Consider the following 25303-nt stretch of genomic DNA (forward strand, 5'->3'; position numbering starts at 1 on the left):
TTGAGTCCCAGTGGGTAGCGACCCTGCCCGTGAGACAGAAGCTCTGGGTTCAAGTCCCACTCCAAGACTTAATGCTAAGGAAGATGTGTTCATAACACAGCCAAACAGACGGAAAATGAACTTGTAAATCCTTCCAACACACAGCAATTGCAGGCAGTAAGAGTGGGAGAGATTCCTGGTCAGTCACGTGATGGAAATTGGAGCCTCGACCATCACTATCCATAGCTCCAGGCTACAACATGCATATAAGCGTGGATATTGCCACATCAACACAGACTCCTTGGGAGGCCTGTTAACTTAGTTGGCTGGACGGCTGGTGTAGATCAGATTGGTGCCAACAGCATGGGGCTCAATCCCAGTTCCAGCTGGGATGGATTCGGATCTGCCTCTTTGCCATTCCTATATTGGAGCTCGTGGCAATGTGGGTCAGACCTGCCTTTGGGCAGAGAACTCAAGAAGAAGATGGTTGTTCTGGTGTGTGGCTCTATTTGAGTCAGTGGGATTTAGGATGTTTGGGTTTTTGCTTGCTGTGGGGATCCTCTATCAGTACCGAGTCTGTAGGTTGTTCCTCATTCCTGGAGTCTACTCACTTTTCTCCATCAGTTTCACTGCTCCAAACACCAGGGACTTTACCACCTTTCACAGCTTCAGGAAGGCTAATAGAATGCCATCCTTTATTATGAGAGGAATTGAACGTAAAAGTAAGGATAAAAGCAAAAAATTGCAGATGCTGGAAATCTGAAATAAAAACAGAAAATGCTGGAAAAATTCAGCAGGTCTGACAGCATCTGTGGAGAGAGAAACACTTAATGTTTTGAGTCCGCATAACTCTTCTTCAGAGCTCTGTAGAAATCATACAGACTCGAAAACATACATCCACAGATGCTCTCAGAGTTTTTCCATAATTTTGTTTTTATAAAAGTAAGCATGTTATGTTTCAGTTATACTGGGCATTGGTGAGACCACATCTCGAATATTGTGTGCAGTTTTGGTCTCCTTATTTAAGGAAGGATGTAAACGCGTTCGAGGCAGTTCAGAGGAGGTTTACTAGATTGAAACCTGGAATGAGTGGGTTGTCTTATGAGGAAAGGTTAGACAGACTGGGCTTGTTTCCACTGGAGTGCAGAAGAGTGAGGGGTGATTTAATTGAAGTATATAAGATCCTGAATGGTCTCAACAAGGTGGACGCAGAAAGAATGTTTCCTCTTTGGGTGAGTCCAGAACTAGGGGACACTGTTTTAAAATTAGGGGTCGCCCTTATAGGACAAAGATAGAGAGAATTTTTTTCTCTCAGAGGATTGTGCGACTTTGGAACTCTCTGCCTCTGAAGATGGTGGAGACGGGGTCACTGAATATTTTTAAGGCAAGGGAATCAAAGGTTATCAGGGGTAGATGGGAATGTAGAAATTGAAACACAAACAGATCAGCCATGATCTTATTGAATGGTGGAGCAGGCTCGAGGGGCCCAATGACCTACTTCTGCTGCTATTTTGGATGTTCGTATGAACCCAGACACAAAGACAACACTGACACCTGCAACTCTAACTAGTTACCACTTTAAATCAAATCAAACTTTCAGGCTGTCAGTTTACAGGGGGAGAAGCATTCTATACTCAGTCTTGGAATTTAAACCCTTAGAAATTGAATCTAATACAACAGAAATATTATGTTATTGTCAGCCGTGGCTTAGTTAGCACTCTCGTCTCTGAGTCAGGAAGTTGTGGGATCAAGTCTCACTCCAGAAACAAGAACACTGAGGCTGACAATCCAATGCAGTACTGAGGGAGAGCTGCACTGTCTGAGGTACCATCTGCCCTCTCAGGTGAATGTAAAAGATCACATGACACAACATTGTAGAAGAGCAGGGGAGTTATCCCTGATGTCAATATGGATCCCACAGTCAATGTTACAACAACATTATCTGGTCACTAACACATTGCTGTTTGTGGGAGCTTGCTGTGTACAAACTGGCAGCCAATTAAAGCAATGACTACACCAAGGAGCTCTTCATTGGCTAGAAAGTGCATTTGGACACCTGAGTTCATGAAAGTTGATATAAAGATGCAAGTCTTTCTTTCTTATGAAAACATACTTCCTGTGAACTGGAAATTATAAACTCATTGACGGGGAAAACATGCCAGCCCATAGTGACATTGACCAATATATTGTGTACAGGACTCTTACTGTAGGCTCCTGAGTGTTTCAGTAAATAGGAACACACCATGCTGACAAATCAGGTAGATTGAGTGAGTGAATTTATTGTGAGTTATAAATCAATATAGAAGATTGATAAAACAGCAGACAAACAACACAATATTCAGCTTACACCAAACTTTGAACCAACCACAGTGACAAAGCATTTGAAAATAACTCATCTTTCCCAGAACATGAAATGAATCTTGGAAGAGTATAAAGTGAACATATCACCATTATCACATCGAGGTATGATGGGCAGTGGGAACTAGGTCTATAGAGACTCACCACGACTCGCTCCCTCGCCTAATTCAGGATAGTAGTCCTCCCAGGCAACAGAGCACAAATATTACCCATGGTATTAGTCAAACACGTCACCCGAAGAGGATCTGTTTATAATTCACTTCACCAACTAAAGCAGGGTCCAGTTCTACCTCATACATACACACACAACCCCCCCATCTAAATCCCAACTCTCTGTCCTCCATTCACCACAATTCTTCTGTAGGCGTCAATCTGGCTTAACCACTCCCTCATATCCTTGTTCCCAAAAATTACCTTTATTCCTTTCCTGGTCGATCTCCCTGCTTCTCAAGTCCAAGGGATGAATATTTGAGTGTATCTGGCAGACAACTGGTTTAGCCATCCATCGCCAGATCTGACTGGACCACATCAAGCACTAGTGGTCCTGCTTTCCGCTGCCAAAACTGCTCATTACTCCAGGACCATCCTGAAGAGAAAAGATAACCCACAACTTCTCCTCCCCAAAACCAACTGTGTCCTTGTGGAAGTTATGTTCCAGCTGTACAGAAATCTGTTTAGACCCTATATGGAGAACTGTGTTCAGTTCTGGGCACCGCACCTCAGGAAGGATATATTGACCTTGGAGGGAGAGCAGCGTAGATTCACCAGAATGTTCCTGGGGCTAAAAGGGTTAAGTTATGAGGACAGGTTGCACAGACTGAGCTTGTATTCCCTTGAATGTAGAAAATTAAGGCGTAATCTAATTGAGGTGTTTAAGATGATTGAACAAGTTGGTAGACAAGTTAGAGAGAAACTATTTCATCACTAGGATCGCCTGCTCCCCACTCTGTAACATCACCCATTTCCAACACCCCCACCCCCGCATTAGTCCATCTGCTGTTGAAATCCTCATCCATGCTGTTGTTACTTCTAGACTGGAATATACCATTCCAATGTTCTCCTGTCCAGCTTCCCATCTTCCACCCTCCATAAACTTCAGGTCAGCTAAAACTCTGCAGTCTCTATCCTAACTCACACACCTATCAGCCCTGTGCTCGCTGACCTACACTGGTTGCCAGTCCCCCGGTGTCTCCAATTTAAAATTCTCATGCCCAAATACAAATTGTTCCATGGTATCATGCGCCCCCCCCCCCCCCCCCCCAACCCCCTGTCTTTGTCACCTCTAGCCCCATCTCCCTCCGAGATCTCTGCACTCATCCAGTTATGGCCTTTAGTCCATCCTCCCGCCTCCACTCCCTTCACCTGGCCATCGACAGCCTGGTCATCCAGGCTCCATGCTCATGAATTCCCTCCTTAAACCTCTCTACATCTTCATCTATCCCACCTCATTAAGGACCCTCCTTAAATCCCACCTCTTTGACCATATTTTTGGTCATCCCCTCCTAATATCTCCTTCTTTGTCTCAATGTTAATTTTTCTCTGATGACGTCTCTATGAAACACTTTGGGATGTTTGACTATATTAAAGTGCTCTATAAATACAAGCTGTTGTCCTCTCACATTCCCTCCAATCCTCAAGGTACTAACCTGGAGTACAGACTGTGGGCACTCCTGAGAGCTGGCTCACTTTACCAGCACGTGGGGCTTAGTATTAAAATTTGAGCTAGGATTTTCAGGGAAGATGTCAGGAAGTGACAGGAAGGCAGGTAGTGCAGAAGTCCCTGAGTGTATCTCACTCTGCAGCCAGTATTCAGTTCTGAATACTGATGAAAGTGATGGTTGATCTGGGGAGTACAGACAGAGCCAAGTCCACGGTATCACAGCTGGATCAGCTGTACAGGAGGTACAAAGACTGGAAGAGCAATATTGATAGGAGATTCAATAGTTAGGGGAACAGACAGGCATTTCTGCAACCGCAGAATCCAGGATGGTGTGTTGCCTCCCTGATTCCAGGGTCAAGGATGTAAATGAACAGCTGCAGAGCGCCCTGAGGCAGGAGGGTGAACAGCCAGGGGTCGTGGTCCACATCGGTACGAACAACATAGAGAGATGTGGTCCTGCGCTCAGAATTTAGGGAGCTAGGTAGGAAATCAGCAAAAAGGACCTCAAAAGTAGTGATCTCTGATATTACTCCCAGTACCTGGCGCAAGTGAGTATAGAAATAGGAGGATAAAGCAAATGAATGTGAGGCTGGAGAGATGGAGCTGCATGGAGGGCTTTAGATTCTTGGGACATTGAGATCAGTTCTGGGGGAGATGGGACCTCTACAGGCTGCGTGGGTTACACCTAAACAGAGCCGGGACCAATTTCCTTACAGGGCAATTGGCTGGTCGTATTGGGGAGGGTTTAAACTAACTCTCTGGTGTGAACCAGGAGATCATACTAGAGAAGAACACCAAGGCACATGGAGTGTTCGGAGAGACAGATAGCACTAGAGGAGGAAATAGTAAGATATCAGGTGAGGTCAGAGTAAGAGGGAAAGTAATAAAGTCTAAATTAGGATTACAGTGCATGTATGTGAACGCGCAGAGAGTGGTAAAGAAGATTGGCAAGCTCAGGCACAGATGGTCATGTTAAATATGATGCTGTGGCTCAAAGAAGGGCAGGAATGGGTGTCAAATATTCCTGGATACAAGTTGTTAATGAAAGAGAGGGAAAGGAGGAGGAGTGGCAGCATTAATTAAGGAGAACATTGCAGTGCTGGAGAGAAAGGATGTCTCAGAGGGTCAAGGGCAGAATCAATTTGGCTAGAAGTTAGGAACAAAAAAAGGTGCAATTACATTGCTTGGTGTGGTCTATTGGCTGCCAACTAGTGTGAAAGATGTAGAGGAACAATTTAGAAGGAAATTACAGAGTGGCGCAAGAATTATAGAGTAGTTATAATAGGAGACTTTAATTATCTGAATATTGACTGTGATAATAGTGGTGCAAATGGCAGAGAGAGGAAAGAGTTCCTAGAGTGTGTTCAGGAGAATTTTCCATTGCAGTATGATTCCACTCCAATGAGAAATGAAGCATTGCTGGACCTGGTTCTTAGGAATGAGATGGGCCAGGTGGATCAAGTGTCAGTAGGAGAACATTTAGGGACATTGATCATTGTATCATATGGTTAAGGTTGGCTATGGAAAGGGCAAAGAACAATCCAGAGGAAGAATAATTAACTGGAGGAAAGCCAACTTCAATGGGGTAAGAATGGATCTGACCCAGATTAATTGGAATCAAAGGTTGGCAGGAAAAACGGTAACTGAACAATGGGCTGCCTTTAAAGAGGAGATAGATCAGGCAGAGTCAAGGGATAGTCCCATGAAGGGCAAAAGCAGGGCAAAGAAACCCAGAGCTCCCTGGATGACAAAGGAGATAGAGATCAAGATGAAACAGAAACAGTGCGCTAATGACAGACATCAGATGGGCAATACAACAGAGAACCAGACTGAATATCGAAAGTTCAGAGGGGAATTGAGGAAGCAAATAAGAGAAGGAAAGAGAGAATATGAGAAAAGACTGGCAGCTAACATAAAGGGAACTCAAAAGTCTTCTGCAGGTTTATAAACAGTGAAAGGAGGAGTGGGGCCAGGGGCATCATCTGGTGTGTCAGGAGCCAAAAAGGGGATTTCTCCATGGAGGCAAGGGGTGTAGTTAATGTATTAGATTAATATATTGCATCTGTCTTCCACAAGAAGATGCTGCACAGGTCATGGTGAAAGAGTAATTAGTTCAGTGCTTGTAACAGGTGCAAACTGGGTGTTAATAGATCTTTAGAATTCGCTCCCTGTACCTCTGCATCTTTATCTCTCTCTCTTTGCTTTGGACCATCCTTAAGTCCCACCTTGCTGACCATATTTTTGGTCATCCCCTCTTAATATTTCCTTCTTTGTCTTGGTGTTAATTTTTCTCTGATGATGTCTCTATGAAACACTTTGGGATGTTTGACTATATTAAAATGCTCTATAAATACAAGCTGTTGTCTTCTCACATTCTCTCCAATCCTCAAGGTACTGACCCGGAGTACAGACTGTGGACATTGATTGGCCTCTAGTGCTCTGTTCGTGTGGCCATTCAGCATATGTAGACCCAGAGAGTGAATGTTGTGAGACAATGGAGACTGTCACAGCCGAGACACATCCTGCCCTCCCCCTGACTTCCCAGCTGGGGTCACTGATGAGGAACGAGATTCCTGGCTGATTCTCCCCCTCCATAGACCAGAGATGCTGGGGCTAATTGAAGTACCTCCATTACTACCCCAGGAATGGCTCCTCCCCCAGGTGCTTGTGCTGGTGGATCAGAATCTTTACTTAAATGCACATAGTATTCAGAACAAAATAAATGAATTAAAGGCACAAATAGAGATTAATGGGTATGATCTTATAGCCATTACAGAGAAATGGTTACAAGGAGATCAAAGCTGGGAACTAAATATTCAGGGGTATGTGATTTTTCAAAAGGACAGGCAAGAAGGGAAGGGTGGTGGGATAGATTTGTTAGTACGAGATGGAATAAGTACGATAGCGAGAAATGATCTTGGATCGGAAGATGTGGAATCCATATGGGTGGAGGCAAGAAATAACAAGGTGAAGAAGACATTTGTAGGAGTAGTCTATAGGCCCCCTAACCGTAGCTATGCTGTCGGACAGAATAAAGCAGGAGATAATGAGGGCATGTAAAAAAGGCAGTATAATAATCATGGGTGACTTTAATCTCCATGTAGATTAGGAAAATCAAATTGGCAGAGGTAGCAACGAGCAAGAATTCATATAGTGCATTCGGGACAGTTTCTGAGAACAATATGTTGTGGACCCAACCAGGGATCAGGCTATTTTGGATCTGATAATGTGTAATGAGGCAGGTTTAATAAATGAGTTCAGAGTAAAAGATCCCATAGGAAACAGTGACCATAACATGGTGGATTTTAGCATTCAGTTTGAGAGTGAGAAGCTTAGTTTGGAAACAACTGTGCTAAACTTAAAGAAGGGTAATTACAAAGGAATGAGGGCAGAGTTGGCTGGAGTGGACTGGGAAAGAAATTTAGCAGAAAAGGCGGTTGATGAACAACGGCAGACATTTAAGAAAATAGTTCATGACTTACAACAAAGATATATCCCAGTGAGGAAGAAGGATCCTCGGAAGGGGATAAACCAACCATGGTTAACCAAGGAAGTTAAGGGTAGTATCAAAGTGAAAGAGAAAACATACAATGTGGCAAAGATTAGTGGTAAGCCAGGGTATTGGGAAAGTTTTTAAAACTGACAGAAGATGACCAAAAAAATAATGAGGGAGAAAATAAACTTTGAGGATAAACTAGCAAGTAATATAAAAACTGTCAGTAAGAGATTCTTTAAATATAGAAAAAGCAAGAGAGAGGCCAAAGTCAATATAGGCCCCTTAGAGAATGAGACTGGGGAAATAATAATGGGGAACCAGGAAATGGCAGAGGAGTTGAATAAATAGTTTGCATCAGTCTTCACAGTAAAAGACACTAATAGCATTCCAAAAATACTAAATAATCATGGGGAAAAAGCAGGGGAGGAAATAAATACAATAACTATCACTGGAGAAAAAGTACTAGGGAAGTTAATGGGGCTAAAGGCTGATAAGTCCCCTGGACCTGATGGTTGCATCCTAGGATATTAAAGGAAATAGCTGCAGAGATAGTGGATGCATTGGTAGTAATCTTCCAAGAATCCTTAGATTCTGGAAAAGTCTCAGAGGATTGGAAAACTGCCAATGTAACACCCTTTTTCAAAAAGGGAGGGAAACAAAAACAAGTAACTTTCGGCCAGTTAGCTTAACATCTGTCATTGGGAAAATGTTGGCGTCTATTATAAAGGATGTAATAGCAGAGCACTTAGAAATGCATAATATAATCAAGCAGAGTCAGCATGGCTTCATGAAGGGGAAATCATGCCTGACAAATTTATTAGAATTCTTTGAGGAGGTAACAAGCAGGATAAATAAAGGGGAACCAGCAGATGTAATATATTTGGACTTCCAAAAGGCGTTCGATAAGGTATTGCACATGAAGATACTTAATAAGATAAGAGCCCATGGTGTTAGGGGTAGTCTATTAGCATGGATAGAGAACTTGTTAACTAATAGATGACAGAGAGTTGGGATATAGGGGGCATTTTCAGGATGGCAACCTGTAACTAGTGGAGTGCCACAGGGATCAGTGCTGGGGCCACAATTATTTACAATATATATTAACGATTTAGATGAGGGAAATGAATGTACTATTGCCAAGTTTGCGGATGACAGAAAAATAGGCAGAAGGCAAGTGGTGAGGATGACACAAAGAATCTACAGAGAGACAGAGACTGGTTAAGTGAGTGGGCAAAAACGTGGCAGATGGAATATAATGTGGAAAAGTGTGAGGTTATGCACTTTGGCAGGAAGAATAGAGGAGCTGAATATTATCTAAATGGAGAAAGACTGAAGAAAGCTGCAGCACAGAGGGATTTGGAGGTCCTTGTGCATGAATCCCAAAAAGCTAGCATACAAATTCAGCAGGTAATAGGGAAGGCAAATGGAATGTTGGCCTTTATCTCAAAGGGAAAGGAGTATAAAAATAGGAAAGTCTTGCGAAAACTATACAAGGCACTAGTTAGACCACACCTAGAATATTGTGAACAGTTTTGGTCCCCTTATCTAAGGAAAGATATATTGGCATTGGAGGTAGTCCAGAGAAAGTTCACTAGGTTGATCCTGGGGATGGAGGAATTTTCTTATGAGGAGAGGTTGAGTAGGTTAGGCCTGTACTCATTGGAGTTTAGAAGAATGAAAAGCGACCTTATTGAAACATAAAAGATTCTTAGGGGGCTGGACAGGGTAGATTCTGAGAGGTTGTTTCCCCTTGTGGGAGAGTCTAGGACCAGAGGGCATAATCTCAGAATAAGGGGGGCCCATTTAAAACAGAGATGAGGAATTTCTTCTCTCAGAGGGCTGTTAATCTGTGGAATTCTTTACCGCAGAGGGCTGTAGAAGCTGGCTCATTAAATATATTCAAGGATGAGATCGACAGATTTTTAATCAGTAAGGGAATCTAGTGTTATGGGGAAAGGGCAGGAAAGTGGAGTTGAGGATTACCAGTTCAGCAATGATCTCACTGAATGGCAGAGCAGACTCGATGGGCTGAATGGCCTACTTCTGCTCCTATGTCTTATGGTCTTATAAGTAGAAGCTTTTCTAACCACTGATTATCTGATTGCTTTCTTGGTCAGAGTGAGAGTCAGTGAGTGACTTGTACCTGATGCTGCACTGAAAGGATGCTGAGTTTATACAGGAGCTTCTATACATATTGATGTCTTCCTTTGGTGATGTTTGGTGATCTGGTCAAAGGTTAAATTGGCCTTCTTGAAATGATTAGACTGATGGTGGGAGAGGTTCGAGATAGACACTGCTGAGACAGACAGTGCTTTGGAACAACAGCTGTCCTGTGCGAGCACTGGAGAGTAAACAACACAGACAACTCTCAGTGTAATGGAAGCAGGTGACCCGGCTCCAAGTCCCCGTGCAGATATCAGTGTAGGGAGAGAGAGGAGTAGGTGAAACAATCCTGGTAAACGTCACACTGGAAGGGTTTGTCTCCCGTATGTGTTTGCTGATGTTCCAGCAGGTCCAACAACTGAGTGAAGGCTTCATTACAGAACTCACAGCGATAGGGCTTCTCCCCTGTGTGAGTGTACTGATGGACCAGGAGATACACTGACTGTGTGAAAGCCTTGTCACACACCTCACACCTGAATTGTTTCTCACCAGTGTGGATCCTCTGGTGCTTCAGGAGATTGGAGAAGCGGGTGAAAGCCTTGTCACAATCATCGCACCTGAAGAGTCTCTCCGCTCCGTGAATTCCCTGATGTCCCAGGAGGCTTGAAGACGTCACAAAGCTTCATCAGAAACCTCCCCTGTGTGATCCTCTGATGTCGAAGGGTGTTCAATGAGTTTGTGAAGGCTTTGTCACACTTTTATGCTTTCTTCCCAGTGCGAATGCGTTGGTGTACACGAAAGTGAGATACATGAGAAAATGATTTGTCACAAACCTTGCACGTGAATGGTTGTTCCCCTGTGTGAATACACCAGGGATTCACCAGCTTCCATTACACACCTAACACTTGAATGGCTTCACTCCTATGTGAATGCAACAGCGTTTCATGAGTGTTGCTGATGTTGTTAAAGCTCAATCACACAGGTCACACCTGAAAGGTTTCTCCTGCGTGAATCGCCTGGTGTGTCAGGATGGATGTCAACATTGTAAAGGCTTTATCACACACCTCATACTTGAACAGCTTTTCCTCAGTGTGGATCCATCATTGTTTCATGAATGTCATTTACTGTGTGAAAGCCTGGTCGCACACCTCATGTTTGAAGGATTTCTCCTCTGCATGGATATGCCGGTGATTCAACAGTTCCGATGATTGTACAAAGCTTTCATTACACACCTCACACCTGAAGGATTTCTCCCCTGTGTGAATTCGTTGGTGCGCGCGGAGGTTTGATGACTGTACGAATGATTGGTCACACACATCGCATGTGAACGGTTTCTCCCCTGTGTGAAGGCGCCGGTGATTCACTAGACCTGATAATTGTGCAAAGCGCTTATTACACACCTCACAATTGAATGGCTTCTCCCCAGAGTGAATGCGTTGGTGTACGCGAAGGCTCGATGACTGAATGAATGATTTGCCGCACACTTCGCAGGTGAATGGTTTCTGCCCTGTGTGAACGCGTTGGTGGGTGCGGAGGTTCGATGAAGACGAGAAGGATTTGTTGCACATCTTGCACGTGAACGGCTTCTCCCCTGTGTGAATGCGTCGGTGTTGCATGAGCGTTGATGACTGTGTGAAAGCTCGACTGCACACCTCACACTTGAAGGGTTTCTCCCCTGTGTGAATCCACTGGTGTGTCAGGAGATCGGAGGATTGGGTGAAACCCATCTCACAAACATCACACCTGAATAATTTCTTCCCTGTGTGATTCCTCTGGTGTCTCAGGAGGCTTGACGACCTCACGAAGGCTTTATCACAAACCTCACATTTGAAGCATTTTTCCGCTGTGTGAGTGTGTTGGTGTAGGAGGAACTGAGATGAGCACGAGAATGATTTGTTGCTCACCTCAGACCTGTATGGTTTCTCTTCCATGTAGCCGTCCTTGTCTTAACAGTCGTTCTCACAGAAGTACCTTGTGTCCCAGGGACTCTTATGAGCCTTTGGATCCCTCCTTACACACCTCACACTTAAACAGCCTCTCACCTGTAGGAATGAGTCAATGGTTCATGAAGCTCAATGAATGATTGAAGCTCTCACCACACTTGGAGCCCACCCACACTCTTCCCAGCCTCACCCTGACCAATTGCCCACAGCCAAACCTTCAGAAAGGTTGGTTCTGATGGAAAGCTCCACACCACTGACCAGTTTCAGATCTGATGATATGTCAAAGCTCCCCTGACCTGACCGATTTCCAGATGATAGTTTCACTGCCCAACCTTTTCTGTATTGAGCAATGCTGTGAAGGGACTGGATGTCTTCCCACAGTTGTGCAGTTGATCCTTGGGTGATCGTCAGGATCTATCTGCAGTGTCTATCCCCTCTGTATTCTCTGGAGTAGTACGGTGCAATCCTTCTGTAAAACAGGAAAAGGAAAGATGATTTCCTCCAACTCCCTCTCCCCCTTTGCTGAAGGGGCTGACCCCTCAGTTAGAGACTGTTCCACAGTGAGTGCCAGGCGGCTATTCCCCTGTGTGGGGGATCAGATACAAGTCCTTTCTTTTTCCTACTTGACTGTCACACACCCTCTGTTTCCAGCAGGGACACTGGATAGTGACCAGGAGCAGACAATATGGATACTTTCTTTCCTCCACCCAGCCCCCCATCTTCCCAGGCACCATGAGGACAATGGAAAAGACAGTCGGGCGGAGTGTAAAACAGGCTCTCAATTCACTATGAGCTCGAGTTGTGCTAGTGAAGATCAGTTTTACCCTTGAGTATATGTTTAATATAAAAAACACTGAGGAGAAATATTAATTCAATGGAGATTTTGAAATTACTCCCCATGTTTTCCCAAAGTATTTGAAAAAAAACATACTGGACAGGAAATGCTAGAAGCTGCCGTGTTGGTAGTTGGCTTGGAACATCCTGTGGATAATCAAATGTCCGTTTACGGTAACTCACAGTTACAATCCAGTGAAATGGGGAGACGCAAACCCATTGGAAGCTGAGGGTGATGTTGGGCTGGTACATGTTCAAACTAGCTCTGCAGATAGCAGGATGTAAAGTATAAATGTGGTGTGGGGTGTTTGGTCATGTGAAAAGTTAAAGGGGATTATCTTTCCTCTAGTTTACTGTATTAGCGGCCAACTAGGTATTGTTTACAACTGTTCATTTAAGTTGTTTTGTCTGTAAAAGTTCAAAAATTTGAAATCTTGTTGGGCAATTCCTTTAAGTTTTCATCAGGAATTCAAATCTCTTTAAAGTATTATTGATCTCTACGGGGATCGTAACAATCCCCCAATCAACACCCCTAAAAACAGATTATCTGGTCATTGTCACATTGCGTTTGTGGGAGCTTGCTGTGCACACATTGGCAGCCACGTTTCCCACATTACAACAGTGACCACACTTCAAAAGTACTTCATTTGCTGTAAAGAGCTTTGGGACATCTGGTGGTTGTGAAAGGCTCTATATAAATGCAAGTCTCTTTTTTTCTTTACTGATGAAGTTTTAGAGACAGGGTGGGATTTGAAAAGACAGTAAACATCCAGATCCCAACACACAGACAGAACTGACCATTCACAGTCCACAGGATAATAATCAGCTCCCAACACACACACACAGAACTCAACAATAGGAAATCAGTAAGAATCCTCAGACACTCTGCACCTCCCAGATAATTACACCTCACCTTCTCATATTCAGTAATGAGCCATCAACAAAAGTCAGCCTGTAAATCAGAAGGGAAATGCTTCCAATAAACACACTCAATATCCAACACACAGCTCCAGGCAAACAGTTCAGCACAAAGCACCGAGTAAACAGCTCTCTCAGCTGGATGTTCTCACACAGCATAAGGGACATTTCCACAGCTGATTCCCCACAGGATAGTCAGGCTGCCTGAAGATTAGTGTGGATATTATGTGATGTAATTATTATAAATTGTGTTCGTTCACTCACCATGTCCTGAGTTGGTTTTGAGTCCCTACAGGAAGTGAAGCAGCTGTGGAACAGGAAGGGGAGGGAATGGGCAGAGTGGGTGGGGCTCTCTGATTGACGTCTCTCACAGCCAATCCAAATATTTCTGGAGTAACATGAGTTTCCTGAAGCTTGGGAAACTGACCAGTGAAACGGAGGCGACTTTGAGCAGCAGATGAGGTGGGGATTTAAACTTGTCATTGTCCCACCTGAATAAAACCTCACTTATTGCAGCTGCTGTCTCAGTTTCCCCGGTAAATGTTTGACAGAGATTTCTAGTATGGGAATAACATTCTTCATCCTCGGAGGCTTTCAAACTGACAACATCAGTGTGGGATGTGTAGCCTCGGATGTGTTTGACAGCAGATCAGAAGAGGAAGACCCACAGCATCCAAGGCAGCGATGACGTGCAGTGGTGGGATCAGCACATGCACAGGTGAGAGTGACAGAGGAGGTAAGGACACACAAGTGGGAGGGGCAGAGGGAAGAGGGACAGGGGGAGAGGTACAGAGAAGAACGGGGAAGGGGAAATTGACTCAGTGCTCAGGGAGTGACTCTGGGACTCAGGAAGTGACGCTGTGCTCCCTGAGTGACCCTGTGTTCAGTCACTCTGTGACTCCGGGGGTGCCTTTGGGAATGATCCTTTACCCCTCACCAGACCTGTCTGCCAGCCTCTTGCTGAAATTAGATAAGCACGTAAGGCAGAAAGGAACAGAAGGTTATACTGATAGGGTGAGATAAAGAGGGGTGAGAGGAGGCTCATCTGAAGCATAAACACCAGCACAGACCAATTGGGCCGCATGGCCTGTTTCTGCAATGTAATTCTATGTATGTAACTTTCCGTGGTTGGTTTGGAACATAGGAATAGCAGACCGGCACTCACTGTGGAACAGTTTCTAACTGAGGAGTCAGCCCCTTCATCAAAGGAGGAGAGGGAGTTGGAGGAAATCATGTTTCCTTTTCCTGTTTTACAGGATAGCCCCGTACTACACCAGAGAATACAGAGAGGATAGACACCGCGGATAGATCCTGACCATCACCCAAATGCACAACTGTGGGAAAATATCCAGTTCCTTCACAGCATTGCCCAACACAGAAAAGGTTGGGCAGTGAGACCTTCATCTGGAAATCAGTCGGGTCAGGGGAACTCTGACATATCATCAGATCTGAAACTGGTCAGTGGTGTGGAACCTTCCATCAGAACCAACCTTTCCAAAAGTTCGGCTGTGGGTGATCGGTCAAGGTGAGGCTGGGAAGAAGTGTGATTGGGCTCCAAGTGTCGTGAGAGCTTCAATCATTCATCGAGCTTCATGAACCACTGGCTCATTCCTACAGATGAGAGGCTGTTCAAATGTGAGGTGTGCGAGGAGGGCTCCGCAGGCTCATAAGATCTCCTTACACACAAGGTGCATCTGTTACGATCACTGTTAACACAAGGACAGCTACTTGGAAGAGAAAGAATTCAAATGTGAGTTGTGTGACCAATCCTTCACATGGTCATCGTAGTTCCTGAATCACCACACTGAGGAGAAGCCGCTCAAGTGGGAGGTGTGTAACAAACCATTCTCAAAGTCTTCACAGCTCCTCAAACACCAACACATTCACACAGGGTTGAAAACATTCACGTGTGACGTGTGTGGCAAATCATTCTCATTGTTATCAAAGCTCCATGTACACCATCGCATTCACACAGGGAGAACCTATTCACATGTGAGGTGTGCAAAAAATCATTCTCGGACTTATTGACCCTCCGCATACACCAACGCATTCACAGTAGGGAGAAATCATTCACGAGGTGTGTGACAAGTCACTCTTGAGGTCATCTTGACTCCTGCTCCATCAGAGGGTTCACACAGGAGAGAAACCATTCACGTGTGAGTTGGGTGACAAATTATTCTCAACGTCATCGAGCTTCCTGCTCCATCAGAGGATCCACACTGGAGAGTAACCCTTCAAGTATGAGATTTGTGATACAGCTTTTATGACATCTTCGATCCTCCTAGGACACTAGAGAATTCTCTGGGGAGAAACTCTTCACATGCTAGATTTCTGACGAGGCTTTCACCTATTTTTCTGATCTCCTGAAGCACCAGATGATTCACACTGAGGGGAAACCATTCAGGTATGAGATGTGTGACAAGGGTTTAACACAGTCAATGTATCTCCTGGTTCATCAACAGAATCACACAGGGGACAAACTCTATAAGTGTGAGTTCTGTAATAAAACCTTCACACAGTTGTCAGACCTCCTGGAACATCAGTGAAACCACATGGGAGACAAACCCTTCCAGTGTGACGTGTACCAGGGTTGTTTCACCTACTCCTCCTCTCTCACCATACACCAATGTCTCCACACAGACTTGGAGCCGGGTCACCTGCTTCCATGACACTGAGAGCTGTCTGTGTTGTTTACCCTCCAGTGCTCACACAGGGGAGCTGTCATTCCAAAGCACTGCCTGTCTCAGCAGTGTTTGTCCCGAACCTCTCCCACCATCAGTCCAGTCATTTCAAGAAGGTCAATTTAACCTTTGACCAGATCGCCAAACATCACCAAAAGAAGACATTAATATGCATAGAAGCTCCTGTATAAACTCAGCATCCTTTTAGTGCAGAGTCAGGTACAAGTCACTCACTGACTCTGACACTCTCACTCTGACCAAGAAGTCAATCAATACCAAGGGTGACCAAAGGGGATTTTGTCCATTTGACCTTGGTCTATAGATGGTCCTGGTGACTGTAAAATAGATTTACATGTCATGATGATCAGCATATTGTTGGATCTCTCAGGCTTTCTCTTCCCACCACATGTCCTTTATCTTCTGGATTTGTCTTTGGGTGTCAGCTTTGAGCTGTTGAAATGTTGCCTTCTTGAGTTGTGACCTTGGGTTGTTCTGCCAGACAATGAAGGCTGATTGTTTTTGTTCTAGGAGCTCACATATTTGAGTACAATGATCATCGAGTCAGTTCTGGTGATGATGAAGCTCGAGCCCAATGGTCTGGGTACAGGAGTTTAGTACAGCTGACTTTATTTTGGTCCCACTGTTCAGGAATTGAGTTGAAAGTGTGAAGATTTTCCAGATTGGTCATGAGCTGCACCTGGAATTCCTCTCTTCAGTCGGGTTGTTTTAGGGCTGAGACATTGATCTTCTTCCTCTTGGACTTTTGGGCCTTGTGATGTCTTGGTGCTGGGTGGATGTTCATCACCGATTGAACAAGTCGATGACCTGTCCAGCAGGCATCAGTCCCCCACATGGATCGAGTGATACAGACATCACTTAGAACTTTGATTTGGCTTTAGACCTTCCAGAGGAGCCTCTGACATGGTCTTTGTTCCCAGAGAAATCCAAGAAAAATGTTGAGAACAACACCAGGAACTCTTCATTACATTCATCGAAATGACTAAAACATTTTGCCTAGTCAATTGCGAGGCTCTGTGGATTGTGCTCCAATAATTTGGATGTCCAAGAAACTTCATCATAATCCTGCAATTGCTTCATGATGATATGACTGCAACTGTCTTGAGTGGGAGATCTGAAACAGAAGCCTTCAAAATCCAGACTAGTGTCAAGCAAGGCTGTGTGATAGCCCCCATTCTATTTACAATCTACCTGACAGTGGCTATTCACCTCATCAAAGATCAACTGCCCTCTGGTGTCAGTATTAAATACCATCGAGATGGGAAACTCATTGATCTCAGTCGCCTCCATGCCAAAACTAAACTGACCACCATAGATACACATGATCTACAATTTGCAGATGACTGCAGTGTCATTGTCCACTCTGCAACAGATTTGCAAACCACTCTTGGTCTCTTCAATTCTGCGTGTGTTTTTATGATGGAAACGAGCTCCATCCTACGTCACTAAAGTTTGGTGTCATTTCTGATCATCGGAATTGGGAGCCAGACTAAAGCACAGGGATTTTAAAAAAAGTAGCATTCTGAGATAGTTTCCCCTGATGTGTGTTAGTAAAGGGAGCCAGGCTCAGGAGTGGGTATGGGGTAGAATCAGACCCTGCTTTAGTTGGTGATGTGAATTATAGACAGATCTTGAGGTGACAGGTGTAATGACTTCATGGACCAGACAGGTTTCAACAAGAAATGGATAAACTTTATTACAGAGAGCTTTTCATACTCCTATCAGGACCCTCGCGAGGAAGCCCCGCCGCCTGGATTAACTGTGCTTAGGGCTCATTTGTCGGAACATCCAAGAACATCACATGACCCCTGATAGACACCCAGGAGTGGCTATACCTTCAGTTACTACATTTCCTCCCCCTTTAGTCTTTTATGGTTTCTATTTGCAGAGAACATTTGAATGTCCAACAATATATACATATATACAACTTCAGATGATTAAAGATTAAGTCTTTGAGGTACTTCCCTTATTCAGTTAGAGCACCGTAGCTCTGTCACTTGAAGTTCTTCCATAGGATCGACATGGTCAGGAACTGCAACACAAGATACAGCATTAGAAAGTGGCAGCTCAGGATTAGGCAACTCTACAGAGACATTGGGCATGTCTATTCTAGGCCGATCTGTCACCTCAGGGATTGATGGTTCGACATTAATCACATTTGGAATAGTTGGCTGTTGGAATGTCACTCTATCACAAATATGGTCCATGTGTTTTCGAACAATTCGGTCTTCCACTTCCACCCGGAAGAATAAGGGACCAGTCTCTGAGACAATGGTTCCAGGAACACAACAAGGTCCACTTCCAAAATTCCGCACAAATACTGTGTCTCCTACAGTGAATCTTTGAGCTTTACTATGACTATCATGATTCAATTTTTGATTACTCTGATTCCTCCCTACCTTCCCCTCTAAGTTTGGAAACACCAGATTTAACCTTGTACGTAGGCGGCACTTCATCAATAATTCAGACGGTGTTGAACCCGTAGTCGAATGAGGTATTGTTCGATAACTGAGAAGAAATTGGGAAAGTTGAGTTTCTAAAGTACTTTCTGATAACCTTTTTAGTCCTGATTTGAAAGGTTGCACAGCTCTCTCAGCTAAACCATTTGATGAGAGATGGTATGGGGCTGTTTTAATATGTCTGATTCCATTTGAATTCATGAATCTCTGAAACTCTGTACAGGTAAAGATTGTACCGTTATCAGAAACGATTATTTCCAGTAGGCCACGTATACTAAAACAGTGCTGCAGCTTCTCGATAGTTGCACGAAATGTTGGTGATGTGACTTTGTATACATCCATCCATTTAGAATGTGCATCTACAATCAACAAAAACATGGTACCTAAGAATGGTCTTACATAATCAATGTAGTCTAACCCAGGGTCGACCAGGCCATTCCCATGGGTGCAGTGGAGCTGAAACAGGTAGCTTCTGTTGTTGCTGACAGCGGAGACAGTGCTTAACCATGCTTTCAATGTTACTGTCAATGCCTGGCCATCAGACATAGCTCCATGCAAGCATTTTCATCTTTGATATACATGGGTACACACTGTGAAGCTCTGTCAAGAGTGGTTCTCTTCCTTGTCAAGAGATGACAACTCTTGATCCCCACAACAAAATTCCATCCTGACAACTTAATTGTGTTTTTTGGGCATGGAATGATCTCATCTCTTCAGACACTGGTGAATTTGACCATCCTTGCAAAACAAGGCCCCTGGCTTTCGACAAAATTGAATCCCTGTTCCTCCAATTTCTAATTTGCTTCCCACACACAGGTGAAGAATCCGAGAAATTCAGTACTAGCACAACTTCTTGTAGTACAGGAGCATGTACAATGCTATCTGGTAACAGGAGACGACTGAGTGCATCTGCATTTGCAATGTGTAAGCCAGGGCAGTACAAAAAGGTATACTCATACGCAGATAATATCAAAGCCCAACATTGAATTCCTGCTGATGCTATTGGCAGAATAGCTTTATCCTTATCACTGAATAAACTCATTAATGGCTTATGGTCGGACACAATGGTGAAATGTTGTCCATGCAGGTACTGGTGGAATTTCTTCACTCGGAATACCATTGATAAACCTTCCTTTTCTAGCTGGAAATAACCCTTCTCGGCTGTGCAGAGGGCTCTTGAGACATAGCCAGTGGGCCTTTCCGATCCATTTTCCATTCTATGTGATAACACAGCTCCTACACCATAAAGAGAGGCATCATATGTTAATACCGACTCTTTCGCTGGGTCATAGTGTACCAATAAGCATGACAAATGCAACAGTTTGTTTACTTTCACAAAGGCTCCTTCCTGTTTTGAATTCCACAATCAATGGTGATCCTTTTTTAATAACAAGTGTAATGGTGCCAACACAGTTGATAAGTTTGGCAAGAAACGGCTATAGTGGTTGATCATATCCAGGAAGGACTTAAGTTCGGTTACATTGGACGGTGAGGGCACATCTTTGATTGCCTTAACTTTTTCTTCTAACGGATGCAAACCCATGGCGTCCACACTGTGACCCAGGTTAGTAACTTCTGATGCTTGGAATGTACATTTTTCTTTCTTTAATCGTATGCTGGCTTCCGTGAATCTTCTTTGCAATTCCTCCAGGTTGGCCAAGTGTTCGGTCTCCGTTGACCCTGAGATCAGATCATCATCTAGGTATACTACCACTTGGGGAAGTCATTGCAAAAGACTCTCAATTGTCCTTTGGAAGATTACACATGCAGACGACACTCCAAGGGTAGACAAGTGTACTGATAAAGATCTTTGTGTGTGTTGATAGTAACGTATCCTCTAGATGTGCTATCCAACTCTAATTGCTGGTAGGAATGGTTCATATCCAATAAGTCGTTTATCCTTGGAATGGGGTACTTGTCTAGTTTTGTTGCCTTATTTATGGTCAATTTATAGTCCCCACAAATGCATATATTTGATCAGGTTTAACCACTGGAACTATGGGTGCTGCCCATTCTGAGAATTGGACAGGTTGGATGATGCCCAGCTTTTCTAACCAGCACAGTTCTGCATCCACCTTCTCCTTCAGTGTATAAGGAACAGGTCTGACCTTGAAGAAATGTGGTGTCGCCTGAGGATCCACATATAATTTTGCTTGCAAGCCTTTTAACTTCCCTAATTCACCATAAAATACACTGTCGTACTTCCTTAGCAGCTCAGGAACTCCTCCTGTTTTCAGGTGAAATATTTCAGACCAGTTAAGCTTGATTTTTTTTGTAGCCAGTCTCGGCCCAGAAGACTAGGTCCTCCTCCTGTCACTGGAAGTTGAGCTGTCTGTTGCCTATGAGACATTGGTACTGTGGCAATGCCCCTTACCTGTATAGATTCTACAGCGTATGTCTTCAATTTAGCAGTTGTTCACTCCAGATTCAGTGGCTGGGTACCTTCACTTAGGTATTTGAATGTGTGTTTTCCCACCACTGTGATTGAAGATCCCATATCTACCTCCATTATTAGTGGCTTCCCATTAACTTGCATTGTGACAGTGATAGGTTTGGTTTTTACAGCAGTGACGTAGTACAGGGATTAGATGTCGGTATCAGCAGCTTCAGATTCTATGTATTATTCAATTCAATTATGTTGGTTTGCTGCTTTATGGGCTGTTTCAACTTCACCCTGCATTGCTTTATTATGTGACCTTTCTGATGGCAGTAATGGCATTCTGCCTCCTTGAATCTGCAGGTGTCTGGTACGTGGTCACCCTCACATCTATAACAGATTAACCTTGGAGTCGCTGATGAAGTGTTTCTACTAGGCCTTTTTGTGTTTCTAATAGCGGACATTGCCTCTCACTTCGCTGCTGTGCCTCTGGTTTTTGCGCGACGCCCAGTGGTAGGTTCCTACCCCACATGAAGAACAGTGCCATGTTATAGGTGTTGCGAAGCCTGCGAGTTTCTCGCAGCTCTTTCCATGGCGAGTGATACTTCCAGGGCGCGCTTCAAATCAATGTCAACTCTTGCGAGTAAACGGCACTGAATGGCATTGTCCTAAACTCCACAAACTAATGGGTCCTGCAGCGTATCATTTAGTGTGTCCCCGAAGTCGCAGTGTTCTGTCAACTGCTTCAGCTTCACTACATAGGTTAGGATGGACTCTCCCGGAGCCCAACTCTGGAATCAAACATAAACCGCTGCGTTATTACAGATGACTTTGCCTGGAAATGCGTTTTCATGAGGTTCAATAATTCATTAAAGGACTTAGAATTGAACACATCTGGGGCTGTCAGGCTGCGAATGAGATTGTATGTCTTGCTACCACATACACTCAAAAGATTGCTCTCTGCTTTTCCTCCGCGGTAATTTTGTTTGCTACAAAATAAAAACCAAGGCACTCTACATACTGGCTTCAGTTTTCCATAGTTGCATTGTAAGGATCGATTCTGTGGAAGAGTGGCATGACTGGTGAGTAGTCTTTTCTTTTTTCTTAAGATTTGATGTACTCACAGTAACAGGGTGAGGTGCAGAGTCAGAGCTGTTTTACATTCGTCGCCAAATGTAATGACTTGACAGACTGAACAGGTTTCAACAAAGAAACAAATAAACTTTATTACACAGAGCTTTTCAGATGCTACATGCTCGATCAGGACCCTCGTCAGGAAGCTCCACCTCCCCCTGGATTACCTGTGCTTCGGGCTCAGAGCCTCCAAGAACATCACGTGACCCCTGATAGAAAGCAGGAGAGGCTATACCTTCAGTTACTACACAGGTGTTTGACTAATACCATGGGTACTGTTTGTACTCTCCTGTCTGGGGAGACTACTGTCCTGAGTATGGTGAGGGAGTGAGGGTGAGTCTGTACTGACTCGAGTTCCTTCAGCCCATCATACCTCGATGCAATAACGGTGTGATATGTTCATCTTACACTCTTCCAAGATTCATTTCATGTTCTAGGAAAGATTGTGAGGTATTTTCAAACTGTTATTTTGGTTGATTCAGAATTTGGTATAAGCTGAATATTGTGTTGTTGTTAGTCTGCTCTTTTACCAATCTTCCTTATGGAATTATAACTCACAATAAATTCACCTATTTAACTTAACCCAAACTAGCATATTTGTCAGGCTTGTGTATTCTTATTCACTGAGACACTCTGGAGCCTACAGTAAGAGTCCTGTACACAATATATTGGTCAATGTCACTGGGCTGGTATACTTTCTCCATCAATGGGTTTATAATTTCTAGGTCAGAGGAAGCACAATGTTTCCCTAAGAAAGAAAGACTTGAATTTATGTATATAAGCCTTCATGAATGCAGCATGTCTGAAAACTAACAGCCAATGAAGTGTTTTTTGAGGTGTAGCCACTGGAAACATGGCAGCCAATTTCTGCACAGCAATGTGGTAATGTCCAGATAATCTATTTTTGTGACTTTGATTGTGGGATCCATTTGGCCAGGACGACAGGGATAACTCCCCTGCTCTTCTACAATGTAGAGTCATGGGATCTTTTACAGTCAGCTGAAAGGGCAGACAGGGCCTTGGTTCAGCTCATCTGAAAGATGGTACCTCTGACAGTGCAGCACTCCCTCCCAAACAGCACTGTGGGTGTATCTACAGCACATGGACTGCAGCAGTTCAAGAAGGCAGCTCACCACCACTTTCTCAAGGGCAATTAGGGATGGGCAATAAATGCTGACCTCGCCCACATCCCAAGAATGAATAAAATAAAACTCTCTCAGTACTGCACTGGAGTATCAGCCTCAGTGCCCAAGTCTCTGGAGTGAGACCTGAACCCACAATCTTCTGACTCAGAGACGAGAGTCTAACTAAGCCATGGCTGAGAATAAATTATAATATTTCTGTTGTATTAGATTCAGTTTCAAAGGGGTTAAGTCCCAAGACTATGTACAGAATGCTATTCCCACTGTAAACTGGCAGCCTGAAAGTTTGATTTGATTTAAAGTGGTAACTAGTTAGAGCTGCAGGTGTCAGTGTTGTCTTTGTGTCTGGGTTCCTGAAGCTGTGAAAGGTGGTAAAGTCCCTGGTGTCAGCTGGAATGGACATCTTAAGGGATTGTCTTCAATCAGTACTGCTGATTAACCATTCTGCTTTCATTCACTCATGAAAGTTCTATTGTTTAGGCACAGTTCTAACAGTCTGTCAGGAATAAAACTCGAGGAATAACCCACTCTTCCCAGGAAAGCTCAGTGTTAGTTTTAGTGAGGTTTCTAAGTTTGTTTTCAAATCCATCCATGGCCTCTCCCCTCCTTATCTCTGTTCGGAGGAGAGAAAAAGATGGGAGTATGGAAGAGAATGAAAGTTGAAAAGGGGAAGGGAGTGCAGAATAGGAAAAAGGAAGAAGAGAATGCGGAGAGATAGGAGAGGGCAAAGTACTGAAAGAAAGAGATGAGGAGAGTGGGAAGTAAATTAGTCACTCCCTTTCTTCCTTACATCTCCCTCCTGTGCCCCTCTCCCCCATGTCCATCTCTCCCTTGCCCCTCGCTCCCCTTCCCCTCTCACCTGTGCCCCTCTCTCCCATGCCCCTCTCTCTCCTGTCCTTCCCATCTATGTATCGCTCTCCAGTGACCCTCTCGCACTTGTCCCTCTCGCTCGTACCCTTCTCTCCTCTGTCCCTCCTGTGCATGTGCTGATCCAACCACAGCATGTCATCGCTGTCTTGGATGCTGTGGGTCTCCCTGTTCTGATCTGCTGTCAAACACATCTGAGGCTACACACCCCACACTGAGGTCGTCAGTTTGAAAGCCTCCGAGGATGAAGAATGCTATTCCCACACTAGAAATCTCTGTCAAAAGTCTGCTGGGGGAACTGAGACAGCAGCTGCAACAAGTGAGGTTTTATTCAGATGGGACAATGACAAGTTTAAATCTCCACCTGATCTGCTGCTCAAAGTCGCCTCCGTTTCACCGGTCAGTTTCCCAAGCTTCAAGCTCTATATTTTTTAGTTCTGATGAAGGGTCATATCGACTCAAAACGTCAACTGTATCCCTCTCCGCAGATGCTGTCAGACCAGCTAAGTTTTTCCAGGTATTTTTGTTTTTGTTCTAGATTTCCAGCGTCCGCAGTATTTTGCTTTTATCTTCAGGAAACTCATGTTGCTCCAGAAATATTTGGATTGGCTGTGAGAGACGTCAATCAGAGAGCCCCACCCACTCTGCCCATTCCCTCCTCTTCCTGTTCCACAGCTGCTTCACTTCCTGTAGGGACTCAAAACCAACTCAGGACATGGTGAGTGAACGAACACAATTTATAATAATTACATCACATAATATCCACACTAATCTTCAGGCAGCCTGACTATCCTGTGGGGAATCAGCTGTGGAAATGCCCCTTATGCTGTGTGAGAACATCCAGCTGAGAGAGCTGTTTACTCGGTGCTTTGTGCTGAACTGTTTGCCTGGAGCTGTGTGTTGGATATTGAGTGTGTTTATTGGAAGCATTTCCCTTCTGATTTACAGGCTGACTTTTGTTGTTGGGTCATTACTGAATATGAGAAGGTGAGGTGTAATTATCTGGGAGGTGCAGAGTGTCTGAGGATTCTTACTGATTTCCTATTGTTGAGTTGTGTGTGTGTGTGTTGGGAGCTGGTTATTATCCTGTGGACTGTGAATGGTCAGTTCTGTCTGTGTTTTGGGAGCTGGATGTTTCCTGTCTTTTCAAATCTCTCCAAGACCTCCCACCGCCCTCACTCTGAATTTTGGAGAGGGTACAGAAGTGACTTACTGGAATGGTTACAGGATTGAGGGATTACAGTTACATGGATACACTGGAGAAGCTGAGATTGTTTCCCTTAGAGCAGAGAAGGCTAAGAGATGTTTAAAATCATGAAGGCTTTAAACAGAGT

At 44.1% G+C, this 25303-nt stretch overlaps 3 protein-coding genes and 1 pseudogene across 10 annotated transcripts in view; 2 read left to right on the top strand and 2 right to left on the bottom strand.

Annotated features, from left to right (window-relative positions):
• LOC144695212 (uncharacterized) overlaps positions 1-25303 on the top strand; it is a 303141-nt gene that overhangs the window by 115515 nt on the left and 162323 nt on the right. The window lies entirely within an intron of this gene.
• The window catches only part of LOC144695208 (uncharacterized), a 267173-nt gene that overhangs the window by 106627 nt on the left and 135243 nt on the right, over positions 1-25303 (bottom strand). The window lies entirely within an intron of this gene.
• LOC144695229 (uncharacterized) overlaps positions 1-25303 on the top strand; it is a 105690-nt pseudogene that overhangs the window by 35983 nt on the left and 44404 nt on the right. The gene's annotated exons all lie outside the window — the stretch shown is intronic.
• Positions 9806-25303, bottom strand: part of LOC144695200 (uncharacterized) — a 177647-nt gene continuing 162149 nt past the window's right edge. The window contains exon 3 of one of the 2 annotated variants that reach the window (XM_078566087.1): positions 9806-11164. In XM_078566087.1, the coding sequence (XP_078422213.1) occupies positions 10718-11164 (447 nt within the window). In that variant the 3' untranslated portion in view covers positions 9806-10717. The remainder of the gene's footprint in view (positions 11165-25303) is intronic. The other variant, XM_078566088.1, reaches the window with a different exon arrangement.

The sequence above is a fragment of the Cetorhinus maximus genome, chromosome 21 (assembly GCF_964194155.1).
Source record: "Cetorhinus maximus chromosome 21, sCetMax3.hap1.1, whole genome shotgun sequence".
NCBI lineage: Eukaryota > Metazoa > Chordata > Chondrichthyes > Lamniformes > Cetorhinidae > Cetorhinus > Cetorhinus maximus.